Source organism: Phytophthora parasitica (genome assembly GCF_000247585.1).
Source record: "Phytophthora parasitica INRA-310 unplaced genomic scaffold supercont2.1, whole genome shotgun sequence".
NCBI classification, from domain to species: domain Eukaryota; phylum Oomycota; class Peronosporomycetes; order Peronosporales; family Peronosporaceae; genus Phytophthora; species Phytophthora nicotianae.
In genome coordinates this window covers 1,898,086-1,911,381 of record NW_008634126.1, presented here as the reverse complement: position 1 = coordinate 1,911,381, position 13,296 = coordinate 1,898,086, and the positions used below count along the sequence as shown (strand labels likewise).

Genomic DNA, 13,296 nt, shown 5'->3' with positions numbered 1-13,296 from the left:
CTTACGATAACTACAACGATTGGTTTATCAACAATCATGGCGGTTTGTTTTGGTCTAAGCTACGATATACGGCAAGAAGAGAAACTAGACTTTGGATGTGCGAAGCCACGGCACCATCGAGAGACGGTAACAGAACGTAGGATTCTTGGGGTCGAGAAATTGCCGTTTGCTCATGATTCAGTGATTCGAGACAACAAGTAGCAGTTTATTATATCTTTCGATGCAGAAGGTTTTATAGAGATCCCTCATTTCTATATGGGATTTTGGTGGTGGTAAAGTGGCCTTCTATTTGATTTTTATGTTTTCCAATAGAAGCCATTTGGTTGACGCCGTCCGTGTCTGTCCAATCACACTTTTGCGTTGGTCTTGCAGCTGAAACTGCCTCACTTAGGACTGGAGGCACTGGGGTACCCCATTGCGAAGCAATGAGCTCACTTGAGCTACCGGTCTTGACATTCTTCTCTTTGCAGTCTGGTTTCTTTGTTTGTCCGTGTAAGTCCACTTCGATGCTCTCAAAATTCTGATACTCTTTTTGCGCCCTTTGGTCGACACTATCGATCCGCAAGAAAGTGTACGAAGGCTCCCTCAACTGGCTTAGACTTCGGATTCCTTGCGTCAGAATTGCTGTTGCGTTGGCTTGCCGTGACCCTAATGATTGATTAAAGAAGAATCCACTCTTTGCTAATATATCTGTGTACCCTTTTTGTAACTTTTTTTTCACCATTCCGTTCAAACTTGAAAAAAAGTTTTTTTTAATGGCTACTAAAATTAGAGATTCGGAAGATCAACACTAGAACAGGCGCAGTAAACAAACAAAAAGGAGTGAACGCGACGTCCTGGATGACCCTTTACGGTTTATGGATCAACTTCCGCCATGTATGGTATACCCTGCAGTTCATCCGCTGTGGCGGCAAATACTCTATCGAGCGGACTCTGGCTTTAGTGCAGTTTACTCGAGAGACGTCATTGGCTCGTGTTCTTTTACTGATCCTGGCACCGCCGCTGATAACAATTTCGGTTGTGTTATGCCAAGAAAGCATTCCACTCCAGGATCCAAGGGCAGGGTGGAAAGCAAACTTCGGGTTTTGGCCTCGAGTGGGGATGGTAGGAGTGGTGTTGGGCTGTGTGATGGCAGACCTCGTTGGACCGTGGCTTGATGTTCCAGCATTTTCGTCGAGGCAGAAAGTGGCTTACTGCACATGTGTGGCAGGCGCCTTGCTCGTAGTGGGTATGGCAACGTCAGAACTGTGGGTATTTCCAGTGCCGTTTTTTATGATTTCTCTCCTAATCTCAATGTCCGGGATATTCGTGCTACTTCTTTGTGCTGTTGTGGGTATTCGTGCATTTCGGCGCATACTTTCGAGGCGGGATCAACTGCGTCGATTAAATAAAGTGTCGTGCCTGCTTGGAATTATGATTGTTGGATACCCAGCTTTTCAAATGCTTTTCAACAAAGCAAACCATACTGTCTACGAAGTGCCAGTGTTGTTGTTGCTGCCAGCGTTCAAGTTCATCACGAAAAGGTTATTTGCGCATGTTGCTTCGCACAAATGGGATATTGTACCGGAACAAGTCGTATTTACGGTGGACTTTTTCGATGCGCTGTACTTGGTTACGTGCATGCCGAGTCTGTCAACCGCATCGTTTGGGATAATGATGGCAGTCGATATCGCCCATACAACAACCGATCTATTAGAATTGAATCAACGCATGCAAAATATATTAACGCGTCTTCGCACGGTTGTTAGTTTTCCTAGTGGTGGAGTTGACTCTAGTCTACTTTGGGCTGTTCGGTTGCTATGCTACAACACGGAAGATTTTCGACTTCAAGAAAACGCCGAAATTCGAGTGCGATCGTGTATTCCCCATCAAGTATCGCTCGATGACAGAGATTTATTGGCAACACTGGAGAAATATTCAAGTTCTTGGACTTCTAGAAAGATTTCTCCCCACTCGCCTAGTAAAACTTCATTGCCACAGCGGATGTTAACGTTAGTGGCAGCCGCTGACCGCGTTCGAAGCACCACTGCTATTCATCCTCAGCCAGCGATATTGGTTGCGACAAAGCAGACTATTGTAGAGGATCGAGCTACTTGGCCTGATAAAGAATTCAGTGGGCGAAATTCGACGATAGTTGACAGCTCCGACGTTCTCCAGGAGGCTCTCGAGATTCTTTTTACCGCGGAATGTCTTATTCTAACCGAATACGTGGAAATTATTGTTCCAGTACTCTATGGTATATTTATCTTTACCATGACGCACTTGCCAAGCGCACAATATCACGCAGAAATGGTAGGTGTGAATCACGATAATGTCGCTAACATGGTGTCGACCATGTTCATCTACGCGACGCTGGAGCTCCTATCTTTCATGCTGCTAGCAGGCATCATGAAGCGCAATTGCGGCATCGACGCATTTTATCTGTTGGCTTTTGTGCTGCAAACGCAAATGCCATTCGTTTTGTCAAAACTGATGCTCTGGATGATGTTCACGCTAACCTTTCGAGTTACACATTTTGGTACGCTCTGTTAAGAATTTGCAATATCTTTTTCTTACTAACTTCTGAGTATGTAGGTGCAGATTTATCTTTCCAGTTCGACTGGATTGCGAAAGACTGTAATAATTTGTCTTGTGAAAATTAACACAGATTTGCCGAAATGTAGTTGATTAAGTGTGGAAATTTCGAGTTCGTTCATACGCCGATGGATACACGAACATGTCTGTGTTAAGTGCTTAGCAGGGGTACTTGAAAGCTGCAGCTTACCAAGTTGTTCGAGCACTAGCCTTACGTTACTCAACGGGCTCGAGCTTGTAACCCGAGATTGCCCCTGCGTGGCTCTTACGGGTGCCACTGCCAGTCTTGAGGTAACACGCGCTCTGTCCATCGTCGTTCTGATTCACAAAGGTGAAAGCCTTGCAGTTCGCGTCGAAATGGCAAGCCTGGCAGCACGTATCAGGCAGCAAGCCTTTCTTCATACTCAGATCGTCACCGTAGAAATCCACGCCCACCTCGATCCCAGGGCACCAGTCCGGTTCAGCAACGCACTGGTAGTAGCCAGGATTCCATGGTTGACAGAACGATCCGCTCGGGCAGCAAGTTGGGCCACTATTGGAGTTGCCGCATTGGTCTCCGACCTTTGCAGGACACGTAGGCCCAACAAAGTCCTTGTACGCAGCGGAGACCGCTCCTTTCTTCGTTCTACGTCCAGCTGTCGACGACTTTAGGTAGCATGCCGTCCTGCCATCAGGGTTCTCGTTGATGAACGTGTAAGCAGCACAGCCGTCTGTGCTCGCGCATTTCTCGCAGCAATCGGTCGGATACAACCCGTAAACGGTCTCGAGATCGTTACCATAGTAATCGATATCAACCTCCTGGTCCGGGCACTTATCCGGACGATCGATGCATTGGTAGTAACCAGAATCCCATGGCTGGCAGTACGCGTCGTCCGGACAGCATGTGACTCCGTTCGCGTTCCCACAGCTATCCCAGACCTTGGCACTGCAAGGGTTGTTAGGAGGAACAAAGTCCTTATAAGCGGCAGACACCGCTCCCTTCTTTTCGACTCGACCGGCTGTCGACGTCTTGAGGTAACACGCCGTCTTGCCGTCCGGGTTTTCGTTCACGAAAGTGTATGCAGCACAACCACTGGTAGTAGCACACCTGGCACAGCAAGCGTCCGGTTGCAGTCCGTAGACTGTCTCGAGATCGTTCCCGTAGTAATCGATGTCGGTCTCCTGGTTCGGACATTGCTCGGACTTGTCGATACACTGATAATATCCCGAGTTCCACGGCTGGCAATAGCCATAGTCGCAGCAGTTCCACTCACGCGGACGAGAACTGTCGCCGCATGGACCACCGATGGTGTTTTGGCAACGGATGTGAGACTGGGCAGACGAAATAGCCGTCCACGCTGCCAATAGTGAGATCACGGCCGAGACTTGCATGCTTGAACACTGCAGGTGCTTGGTTACTTCACTTGGATGTGAGTTCGATAAGGAGAATCGAGGAATGAGGACAGTGGTGGAGCAGGTCTACCACGAACAGGCATGCAAAACGGACGTGCGGCTGCTGGGATCAATAGAAACGAACAGCAAAAAAAAAAAACTAGCTACAGTGTGACGAAATGTTAAAGTGGATATGGTTATGCTACGAGCCAGAATCCGGTGTTATGGGTATAAAGTTCTTCTTGCAAAATTGTTGCAGCAAAATACCCACGACAAACTTGTAGTGGAATTCTCAATGACACTCCACTTAGAATGCTTCCACTGCAATTGTAAGAGGTTGAAGCAGGACTGATGGTCACTTCACCCGAATTATCGTTGTGATTGGTCAACGCGATAGAAAAATATGGATACTACATGGATACTGAAGTATTAGAAAAATATTCATGGAAGGTGGAAAACTAATTGTACCCTTTTGTTTTGTGTAATGGTGAACTGCTAGGAATAGACGCACGTGCAATAACGGTTGCGCGCTTGTTTCCACAGTGTCCAAACAGGGTAGCACAGCCTCTGCAATCGTTCACTACTCACGAATAAGCCGCTTCATCAACGTGATGGCAGACGCTACGTGTGCTGACGTACCCTCTGTGAAAAAAACATGGAGCGCATCCACCCTGACGTCTCCCCCAGAAACGTCTGTAAGACCACTGCCTGCAAATTTGGGAAGCGTCGCTGATGAGTTCCAGTCAGTGACGATCTCTCCTTCACCAATTGAACGCGACTTGCAACAGCGGAATGCAGTGGAATGTCCTACAGTGCAATCGACAGAGCCACGCTCGCCTAGTGGAAATTGGCACCCAATCTCGCCCTCAAACTCAATGACATCGAAGAACTCGAATAGTACTCTGTCAGTTCTAAGTGCTGCGGCTGCCTCACTCAAAGACAAGACGCAGCAGGTGGCACAGCAGCAGAAACGGGCTCTCTCCGCTTTCCAGCAGAAAGGAGGGCTTGTGAGTTGGCTTCATGGCGAAATGGAAGATCCTGGCTCGAACGGTTCATCAATCGAGCAGAGACCTCTTGCTACTCTTGATGTATCGCCCTTCGTTAACACCAGCGAGTTGTGCACCCCACCGAGTCCGTGTTCACCGGTCGAAACATCTCTTGCTGGCCGACGTCACTCAGTACCAAATTTACGATCCAATTCCCTGCTTGATAACTTTTTGGATAAAATAGCTGCAGTCACGACGTCAACCCCATCATCTCCTCATGCTCATGCTACAGTAGAACCCCGACCAACAGTTGCAAGCACCAAGCCCTCAGTATCTTCTTCCGGTGCTTTAACCTCTCCAAAAATTGGTCGTCAGCGAGCTGCTACGACAGATTTACCAACCAGTCCTAAGACAAATACCATCACTAATGGATCAATCTCGAAAGCCCAATCTTCTGCGTCTCTCAGCTCGCCACTCTCTCAACCAGAAACACGTTTTTCACTGGACAACGTGTTATCGGATGAGTGGAGCTGCTCGGTGCTATGGGCTCATCTGTACAGCTCTGCTGCTGGCCGGGACCATCAGCATCATCAGCGCTTAAGTTTTTTGATCGAAACCACATTCCGGATAACGCCACTCTTCCAAAAATTTGCAGGATCCGACGAATCTACAGACAAAGAAATGGACTTCAAGAAGTTCGTAACAAGTTTAAAGCGACTACACTCCCGCTTCCTCGTGCAGAATGGAGTAAACAATGGGGTTCCCGTGGCTTCTCCTGCTGCAATTCAGGCCAAGACTCAACTCTCCATTGCGATACACACCCTAACCGATCAAAGGATGCCCGATAGCGAAAAAGTCGATATCCATGTTGAGAAGACAATCTCCGCACTTCTTCAGTTGGCTCGTGAGGTTGAACGAGAGTTTCGTGTGCTTGGTACCAGAAGCTACGTCAATTTTGCGGACAGCGTACTGTATCGCAACTTTATTGCTCATCGATCTGGCTCTGGTAACATTGCACTTGTGCTGCGTGCTGCTCGTATTCCATTCTATCAACAGCCTAACGCAGAAAACACTGTGTGTCTGGAACTGCTTAGAGCAGAACAAAACGAAGATCCTTTAACTCTATTTGCCCGAGCTGGATGTCAAGTATTTACTATCACGTTACAGCCCGATTACTCCGTCAACTTCACTGATATTTCACCGTATACAAGCGGCGTAGTGTTACAGCAAGTTGCTCTTCATACGATCGCGCCATTCTTAAATCCATCCACGAGTGTTAACCCTGCAGGTTCCAAGGCTTTAGCATTCAACTTTATCGCTGGCAGTGGCACTAACGTCATCTACGGTGCAGTCATGTGGTTGCCAGTAGAGCAGAGCAACATGCTGGGGGTTAACGACATGCCTAGTGGTCTTTGCATCATCTCCAAATTTCCCCTCGTAGATTCCATGCGTCATTTTCTTTGCGAATTATGGAGTGACATAAGTACCAACGCTGATGTTAACGATCGTTCTGCTCAAGTTACAAAGGCGTCACTTGCCATGAGAACTCAATTCTTCATCCAACCAAGCGATCAGCTCCCGGTTCTTGATTTTAAACTTGACGATCTCTTCGACTGTTTATCGTTGACGAACGTACTTCGACTGTTTGCTTTCATTTTATTAGAGAAAAAGATCGTTCTGGTGGCTTCGAGCTACACAATTCTATTCTGTGTAAGTGAAGCACTGAAAGCGTTGCTTCATCCGCTCGTGTGGAGTCACGTGTACGTCCCCGTGTTGCCACTAGGTCTCAAAGACTGTCTCCATTGCCCCACACCTTTCATTTTCGGACTGCACGAGTCCTACGTTCGTCGCAGCGACATGCCGAGACCTTCACATGACTTGGTTGTAGTCAATTTGGACCGTGACTCCCTTACAGGTGGAGGGGATGTATTCTTGCCTCCTGTACGGCAAACCATGATGCGAGAAGAACTTTTTCGTCTCTGTAAACCTCATTTGGCTAGTCGAGACAGTGTGGACAATTTTGATGCTGGAAAGTATAATTTGGGAGCTTTGCCTACTGCTGCTATCGGTCGGGTATTCCATAAACACGTACGAGAAATTCTGGCATCACTGGAGCCATGTGTCAATCGGTTTGAGTTTAATGGCCAAAGTGTGTCGGTAGTAGACAACGATAATTCGAGTTTGTGGCCTGCTGACACTGTGCGATTCTGCTCCGCTATGCTGCATACACAAGCTGTGTCCACATACCTCGCCTGTTCTCGATCGGATGAAATGGAAAAAGTAGAACGCATCTTCATGTGAATTTCTCAATACTAAACAAATTATCTGCTAGTTTTTTTTATCGAAAAAAAAAACTTAGATGATGCATAGATAATTAGCTGAATCTCTGTTTCCTGTTTGAGCCTCTTCATTCGACGCCGTATTTGTCTTTGAGGTCCTGCAGCTCTTGTTTCTGCTTGTTAATGTCCACTGCACCCTTACGTTGCTGCATCTTGTTGGCCTGGTAGTACAGCACAATGAGGTAGCGACCACAGACGTTGAAACCCGACAAATGGTCTACTGCGTTCTTGGCGTCGTAAATGTCCTCGTAGACCACGAACGCTGTGCCTCGAGTGTCGTTGTTGACGCCCAAGCGGATCTGCCTGATGGCCCCGTACTTGCCGAAAATGTCGTATAATTCCTCGGACGAGATTTTGAACGGCAGATTGCGTACATATAGCACACGATTCACTTCCGGGGGGAGACGAGCCTGTCGGATGTAGCAATAAGGTTAGCGAGGCGATGCGGATGGAGTTTGGCAGACAAGCAGCACGTACATTGCCTCGGCGACCTTGCACAGACATGGTTGTGAGCTGAGGAAATGGTATGGCGAATAAAATCGATGTGTGTGGACCACATAGTGACGAATAAAAGAAACCTGAATTTTATGTTACGCGAATGTAACGTGTACTGAATGTTTGTGGCTCAAGATATTTTTCCTTCTTGATATAATTCTATAATAAATTCTCTTAACCATGCCAACAGCTTAATCCCAGTTCCTCTTTACCATCTCTCATTGGCAGCATGCTTGTCCAAGCTCTGGTCTGCGTTCGTGTAGTCTGTCGCGATCGACCCGAGTCTCTCCACTTGCCGCATGCCGTAGCCTCTCTTCACGCAATTCTCGATTGGTCAAACAACATCTCACTTTCTCGCGCTTGCAGTGTCAGCTTATTTTATCTACTACGCCGGAAACTCTTCATGCTCGCCAATGAATCGGACAAACTGTAAATCCTGCACCCGAATTTATATTAATCCTCAAAAGCTGTGACCAATTCTGCAATTGTGGGAAATCTGGAAATGGTTCAGCTTCTATCTGCGCACTTTGCAGACTGTTACGTGCCCAGAGAAACATTCAATGTTGCTGCCCAAATGAATCGAGTGGAGATCGCGCACTGGTTAGTGAATAGCCATGGTGACACGTGGCAGGATAGGGCCGTCGTTGGAGTTGCAATCGCCGAAAACCATTTGAGCTGTCCAAGTGGCTGTGGCAACGGGTGAAGAGAATCAGCATCAACAAGCTCAGAAAGTGATCTTCATTTGCTGCTGCTAAGGAAAATCTTGACATGCTCAAGTGGATTTGCACTTTATCGGAAATGTTGCCTCTTGGAGCGGCGTTATCTGCTGCAGTGGATGAAGGTCGTTTGGAGCTGGTCAAGTGGATCATACAACAGCCCGGTGTCGTGTCATACTATTTACGTATTTTTCTTGACTGCGCGTGTGTCGGAGGGCATGTTGAGGTAGTTAAGTGGGTCGTTCAACACTACCCCACAAATTGCCTGATAGCGTTTGCTGATATCCAAGCCGCTTTTCCAGATGGCCGCTTGGATATCGTGCGTCTTCTGCATGAGAACAACATCGGCGGTTGCAGTAGGAGAGCGATGGCGTTTGCAGCAAGTCAGGGCCATTTTGACATTGTAAAATGGTTGCGTAATTGCAAACACTATGTGGGGGAGTGAAACGGAGGACACTCAGGCGATTACTGGGGCAGCCAGAAACGGATTCTTGAATATCGTTAAATGGTTGCACGAGAACACATCGGAAGGATGCAGCTCTTTGGATCTGGATGGAGCTGCTGAGAATAGTCATCTTGACGTTATGCAATGGCTGCTGCACCACAATCGAGTGTCCGGTTGCAGCATGAATGCGATGGAGAATGCGGCTGCTAAAGGGTATTTGGACATTGTGCAGTGATTGAGCAGCAACAGAAAGGAAGGGTGCACAACGCGAGCGATGAGTGTTGCAGCTGCAGGAGGCCATCTCGGAGTTGTGAAGTGGCTACACTACAATAGACAGGAAGGATGTACGGCAGCTTTTGCTGCAAAAAATGGACAACTGGAGGTGGTGAAATGGCTTAGTGCCAATCGATTTGAAGGCTGCACTGTGGCTGCCATGGATGATGCTGCTGCATATGGACATCTCGACGTCGTGAAATGGCTTCACGTCAACAGAGACGAAGGGTGTACAGTAGCCGCAATGGACAATGCCGCCAAGAACGGCCACTTGAACGTGCTCAGTGGCTACATGCCAATCGAAGTGAAGGCTGCACCACCAATGGATGAAGCAGCTATGAATCAATTCTGGGATGTGGTAGAATGGCTTGCTTGGAATAGGAGGAAGGTGGTACTGCCGCGACCATGACCGCCTATGTTTCTCATGGCGACATTGAACTGGTGCCGTTATGTCGGGCCGCCGTATTATGATGCTACGGCAATTAAGGATGCTGTGTTGAACGGTCGGTACGAGATTGCGTGGTTTCTTCATCAACACCGACAATGGACCTAGTGCGACGTCATTCAACAGTTGCACGAATGCTCGAGCTCGATACGTCGATGGGAATTTGCGGAGTGGGTGTACTCACACCACCGAGATGAATTTGAGAAAGTGCCGGGAGATATTTTTACCGGGTGGGAGGAATGTGCTCTGCGATCAGAGTTTAAGGAGAATCCTAAATTCTCTCCGACGCCAGAATACGTACATGTATACTGGTACAATGTATACCCTTCTAGAATCGGTTGAAGCGTGGGAGATTTATTATATTATTCTCCGTTATACCATATATCCTTATGGAACTGATGTGAACGTATCTGTCTGCCAGCGTTGGGACTTGGGTCACTGCCAGTGTTTTGGAGTTGGTGCCCTGCTATTAAAGTGTGCTTCTTTAGTAACAATCTGAGCGTGAAGAAAAGCATGTTGTTTGATGTCCACTTCCAGATGCGCCAATGCCACCAAACTTAGGCGAGTCTCGCCAGCTTCCTAGTCGTTTCAAAACTTGGACTCTAATATACAACGTGTACTTCATACCCTCAGGGATGTGTGAACAAACGCAAAATTTCCCACAGTGCCATGCAAAGCTGCCAACCTACTGTAAATATCCCAATTTCAAGCCGGAAAAGAGAACGTCCCACAGTTTTAATCGTCTTTACAGCTTTCCATGACCCAATCAAACGTGAAAGCCAACTTTACATCTATAAAGGGACAAGCGTAGTCAAGAAAAATTTAAGAACGTGGCCGATTTCAGACAGAAGCGTACCAAAATGTGCAGCATGAAGGTTAGTGTGAACATCATCCAGATCATCAGTTGTGACACAACGAATGGCATTTGGGTTTCCAAAATCTTAGAAAAGCAGATTTTGTTGGCTGACAAGTGACAAGCCAACGCTTGAAGAACAATTTTATTTTTGCGTATTAATGTTCGTTTAATACTGAATACTTGAAGTATATCACTGATACTTTTTCTTTGAAAAAAAGCGACAGCTTCCTTGGATTTATTTTATCAAATGTTTATCATCTGTAGCAGCAACCACTCAGTGCTCTTGGCCTTAGTGAGTCGAATACTAACTGATGCCGAGGATTGAGCCACACGGCACATTCCGACAGATGTCCTGCGGACCCACCGTATTGGAGGGCTTGCCATTGAACTGGTAGATTTCTTTGCGGGTCATATGCGGGCGCTGACCATTCCCGCATATGACCCAACGGAATTATTATCGGATCATGGCCCCAAGATCTGATCCGTGATTGGCTAATAAAAGTAGAAATGAATGTCGTGATGATCCCACTTTGAGTTGTCTGTGTCGCTGCAGTGGTAGTTGCGAATGGAATCCAGCGGCGGCGACGTTCGGAAGTTGTTTCGGGGAAGCGGCTTGATTGGGAGCCTCACCGCGATCGCCTACTCCAAGAGGCACAGTTCGAGAGATATTATAGAATGAATGTTTCAGCTTTCAAGGAACTTTTGGATTCACTAAGGCCAGTCCTGCAACATGATGACGTAAAATCACGTAACCGGACCGATATACTACCAATAACACCTGAAAACAAAGATCAAATGACAATTGCTTTGTTTACAGGGGTTCTTTGCAGGTGTAAGTAAGTCCCAATTCTATTCGACTGTTGTGGAGGTAATGACCCACGTTGCCCGCACCACAGGTGAACATACAAAGCTATTTTGTCACCGTGACAAACTCCCAGAACTCGTCGTGTGACCCAGAAAGTTTGCATTCTTCCTCAGCAGTAGAGAATCGACGACTGCATTCCTTCCACATACTCTTAAACTTGATGCCAGTATGTGCTGTAATAAGATCTGGTTGAACCCCATCAAACAACGAGCTGTCGGACAAAACAAGACGGTCAAAATATCATTTATCGTATTGTATGCCTCGGTTACTTCTTTTCAAAAGCAACGCCCCCTTCCCCCCGTCAAGCTCCCTACGAGTGAGTGTATCCCCCGAGTGGATAAAACGGTAAAAAAAAAAAAAAAAACGCATCAGAGAAACAGCACATTAAAAAGTCGGTACAGACAGTGTCGAGATCTTGGTTCAGTTGGTGGCTCTGTAGCAGGTCGACCGCGTTTGTCATAACATTGATGCTCGATAAGTAGCTACATAGCTTCTTGAGACTGATCGTAACCCTGTAGGATAGTAATCCGAGCTGCTTTGTTAGTATCTTTTTGTCACTGCTAGCTTTTTTGGGGTACACTCCAACTTCAGTTGGTCTACTGTCCACGTGCTTTAGTCGTTAGCTAATGGGGGGGTGTTGGAAGTAGCAGTTTGCGCTGCGTGAGATCGACCACGTAACGACAGCAACTACCTGTCAACAGCAACCAACGCTGAGACTTGTCAGAAACGGACGCACAGGCAAGCTAGCTAGGAAACTACGTAGCTAGCGACATCTCTATTCGTTCATAATCTTACCTAGTGCGAGGCACTACTACATTACGTTGCGGCGCGGTGCGCCGCTGAGGATCAAATCTACCCTTCCATTTGGTTATGAGCCCAACTGTCCAACCAACTGCGACTAGTGATACAAGCGAAGCGACGTCGAAGAACAAGGCGAAAACGTAAACGCACGAGGTGCTGACGTCTTTGCTGATGCGCGTGAAGGCCCACGACCGAACGTGCTATGTTCCCTGATGAGCTTCGCTTTGATGAAGCGGATCGTGAGAGTGTGGAGCTACACAGCCAACTCCAGCTGATACGGCAGCTGCAATGTGAACTTGCGGCTATGAGGACACAACTGGACGCTAGAACACTGTCAATGTCGGACACTAGCATGGCAGCAGCCCCTCCAACTCCCAAGAAACCTAAGATTAAGGATGTACGCTGCCCGAACTTTAAGGGAAACGAGGTTTACCCTGGTTTCGGTGCGGGATTCGAGAACTTCATCCATGAATTCGAGCACGCAGTCAGGACAGAAGGACTTGTGAATGGCTCTACATGGACTGACGAGTTCAAGGCATCGATAATTGTCAACTTCCTAGAAGGTAACGCATCCAGACACTATCACAAGAAAAAAAAACAGAGTGAAGACAGCGCCATGAAGGAGAAGACATGTTATACTCCGAGGTAAAGCGTGCGTTGCGCACATAATTTGGCTCCAAACTGAGTCAACTCGAACTCAGCACGAAGATGAAATGATTCGAGCGTGAAGGAGATTCATGGCACGACTATTTGGAATACCTGAACTCCATCGAGAGCCTAATGGAGGGCGATCAGACAAATCTTGTCATGGAAATGTTCGGAAACAACGCGTGCCCTGAGCTTGCTACTACGCTATTGTCCTCAATATCGGATGATGGTGTGGACTACGTCGCGGAAACTGACCGCATGAAGCGTTTACTTTATAAATTGAAGGGCGGTGGTCGCAAAAGCGGCGTCCAGCATAAAAATCGTAACGGCAACCGCAACCAATCCCATGGTACTCGCAACCACGAGTGCAACAACCGTTCCTATGACCAAAATAGTGGGTGTCAAATCTCGTTTTAGGTCACACATTTAGGAAGATGGCTTGCAAGTGATTGGATAAAAATAAACCTCGAAAACACCTCACA

The 13,296-nt window shown here is 47.3% G+C and overlaps 8 protein-coding genes across 8 annotated transcripts; 4 read left to right on the top strand and 4 right to left on the bottom strand.

Moving 5' to 3' along the window:
- Positions 1-1,740: 1,740 nt before the first annotated feature.
- PPTG_00480 (hypothetical protein) lies at positions 1,741-2,642 on the top strand (the record flags this gene model as incomplete). The annotated part of the gene is made up of 2 exons (XM_008891877.1): positions 1,741-2,518; positions 2,575-2,642. The coding sequence occupies exons 1-2, from the start codon at positions 1,984-1,986 to the stop codon at positions 2,640-2,642; spliced, it is 603 nt and encodes a 200-aa protein (XP_008890125.1). The 5' UTR covers positions 1,741-1,983.
- Positions 2,356-4,311, bottom strand: PPTG_00479 (hypothetical protein). The gene has a single exon (XM_008891876.1). The coding sequence runs from the start codon at positions 3,943-3,945 to the stop codon at positions 2,791-2,793; it is 1,155 nt and encodes a 384-aa protein (XP_008890124.1). The 5' UTR covers positions 3,946-4,311; the 3' UTR covers positions 2,356-2,790.
- A 245-nt stretch (positions 4,312-4,556) lies between these two features.
- Positions 4,557-7,448, top strand: PPTG_00478 (hypothetical protein; the record flags this gene model as incomplete). Its single annotated transcript, XM_008891875.1, has 1 exon — positions 4,557-7,448. One exon carries the CDS (start codon positions 4,557-4,559, stop codon positions 7,230-7,232), a length of 2,676 nt encoding a protein of 891 aa, XP_008890123.1. The 3' UTR covers positions 7,233-7,448.
- On the bottom strand, positions 7,204-7,842 carry PPTG_00477 (pre-mRNA branch site p14-like protein). Its single transcript, XM_008891874.1, has 2 exons — positions 7,748-7,842; positions 7,204-7,680 (listed from the first exon to the last, which is right to left on the bottom strand). The coding sequence occupies exons 1-2, from the start codon at positions 7,772-7,774 to the stop codon at positions 7,339-7,341; spliced, it is 369 nt and encodes a 122-aa protein (XP_008890122.1). The 5' UTR covers positions 7,775-7,842; the 3' UTR covers positions 7,204-7,338.
- An 820-nt stretch (positions 7,843-8,662) lies between these two features.
- Positions 8,663-8,815, bottom strand: PPTG_20746 (hypothetical protein; the record flags this gene model as incomplete). The annotated part of the gene is made up of 1 exon (XM_008892944.1): positions 8,663-8,815. One exon carries the CDS (start codon positions 8,813-8,815, stop codon positions 8,663-8,665), a length of 153 nt encoding a protein of 50 aa, XP_008891192.1.
- Positions 8,816-8,912: 97 nt separating this feature from the next.
- On the top strand, positions 8,913-9,161 carry PPTG_00476 (hypothetical protein; the record flags this gene model as incomplete). Its single annotated transcript, XM_008891873.1, has 1 exon — positions 8,913-9,161. One exon carries the CDS (start codon positions 8,913-8,915, stop codon positions 9,159-9,161), a length of 249 nt encoding a protein of 82 aa, XP_008890121.1.
- Positions 9,162-9,200: 39 nt separating this feature from the next.
- PPTG_00475 (hypothetical protein) lies at positions 9,201-9,608 on the top strand (the record flags this gene model as incomplete). The annotated part of the gene is made up of 1 exon (XM_008891872.1): positions 9,201-9,608. One exon carries the CDS (start codon positions 9,201-9,203, stop codon positions 9,606-9,608), a length of 408 nt encoding a protein of 135 aa, XP_008890120.1.
- Positions 9,609-10,804: 1,196 nt separating this feature from the next.
- Positions 10,805-12,229, bottom strand: PPTG_20745 (hypothetical protein; the record flags this gene model as incomplete). Its single annotated transcript, XM_008892943.1, has 4 exons — positions 10,805-10,921; positions 11,423-11,538; positions 11,765-11,877; positions 12,222-12,229. The coding sequence occupies 4 exons, from the start codon at positions 12,227-12,229 to the stop codon at positions 10,805-10,807; spliced, it is 354 nt and encodes a 117-aa protein (XP_008891191.1).
- Positions 12,230-13,296: the final 1,067 nt, after the last annotated feature.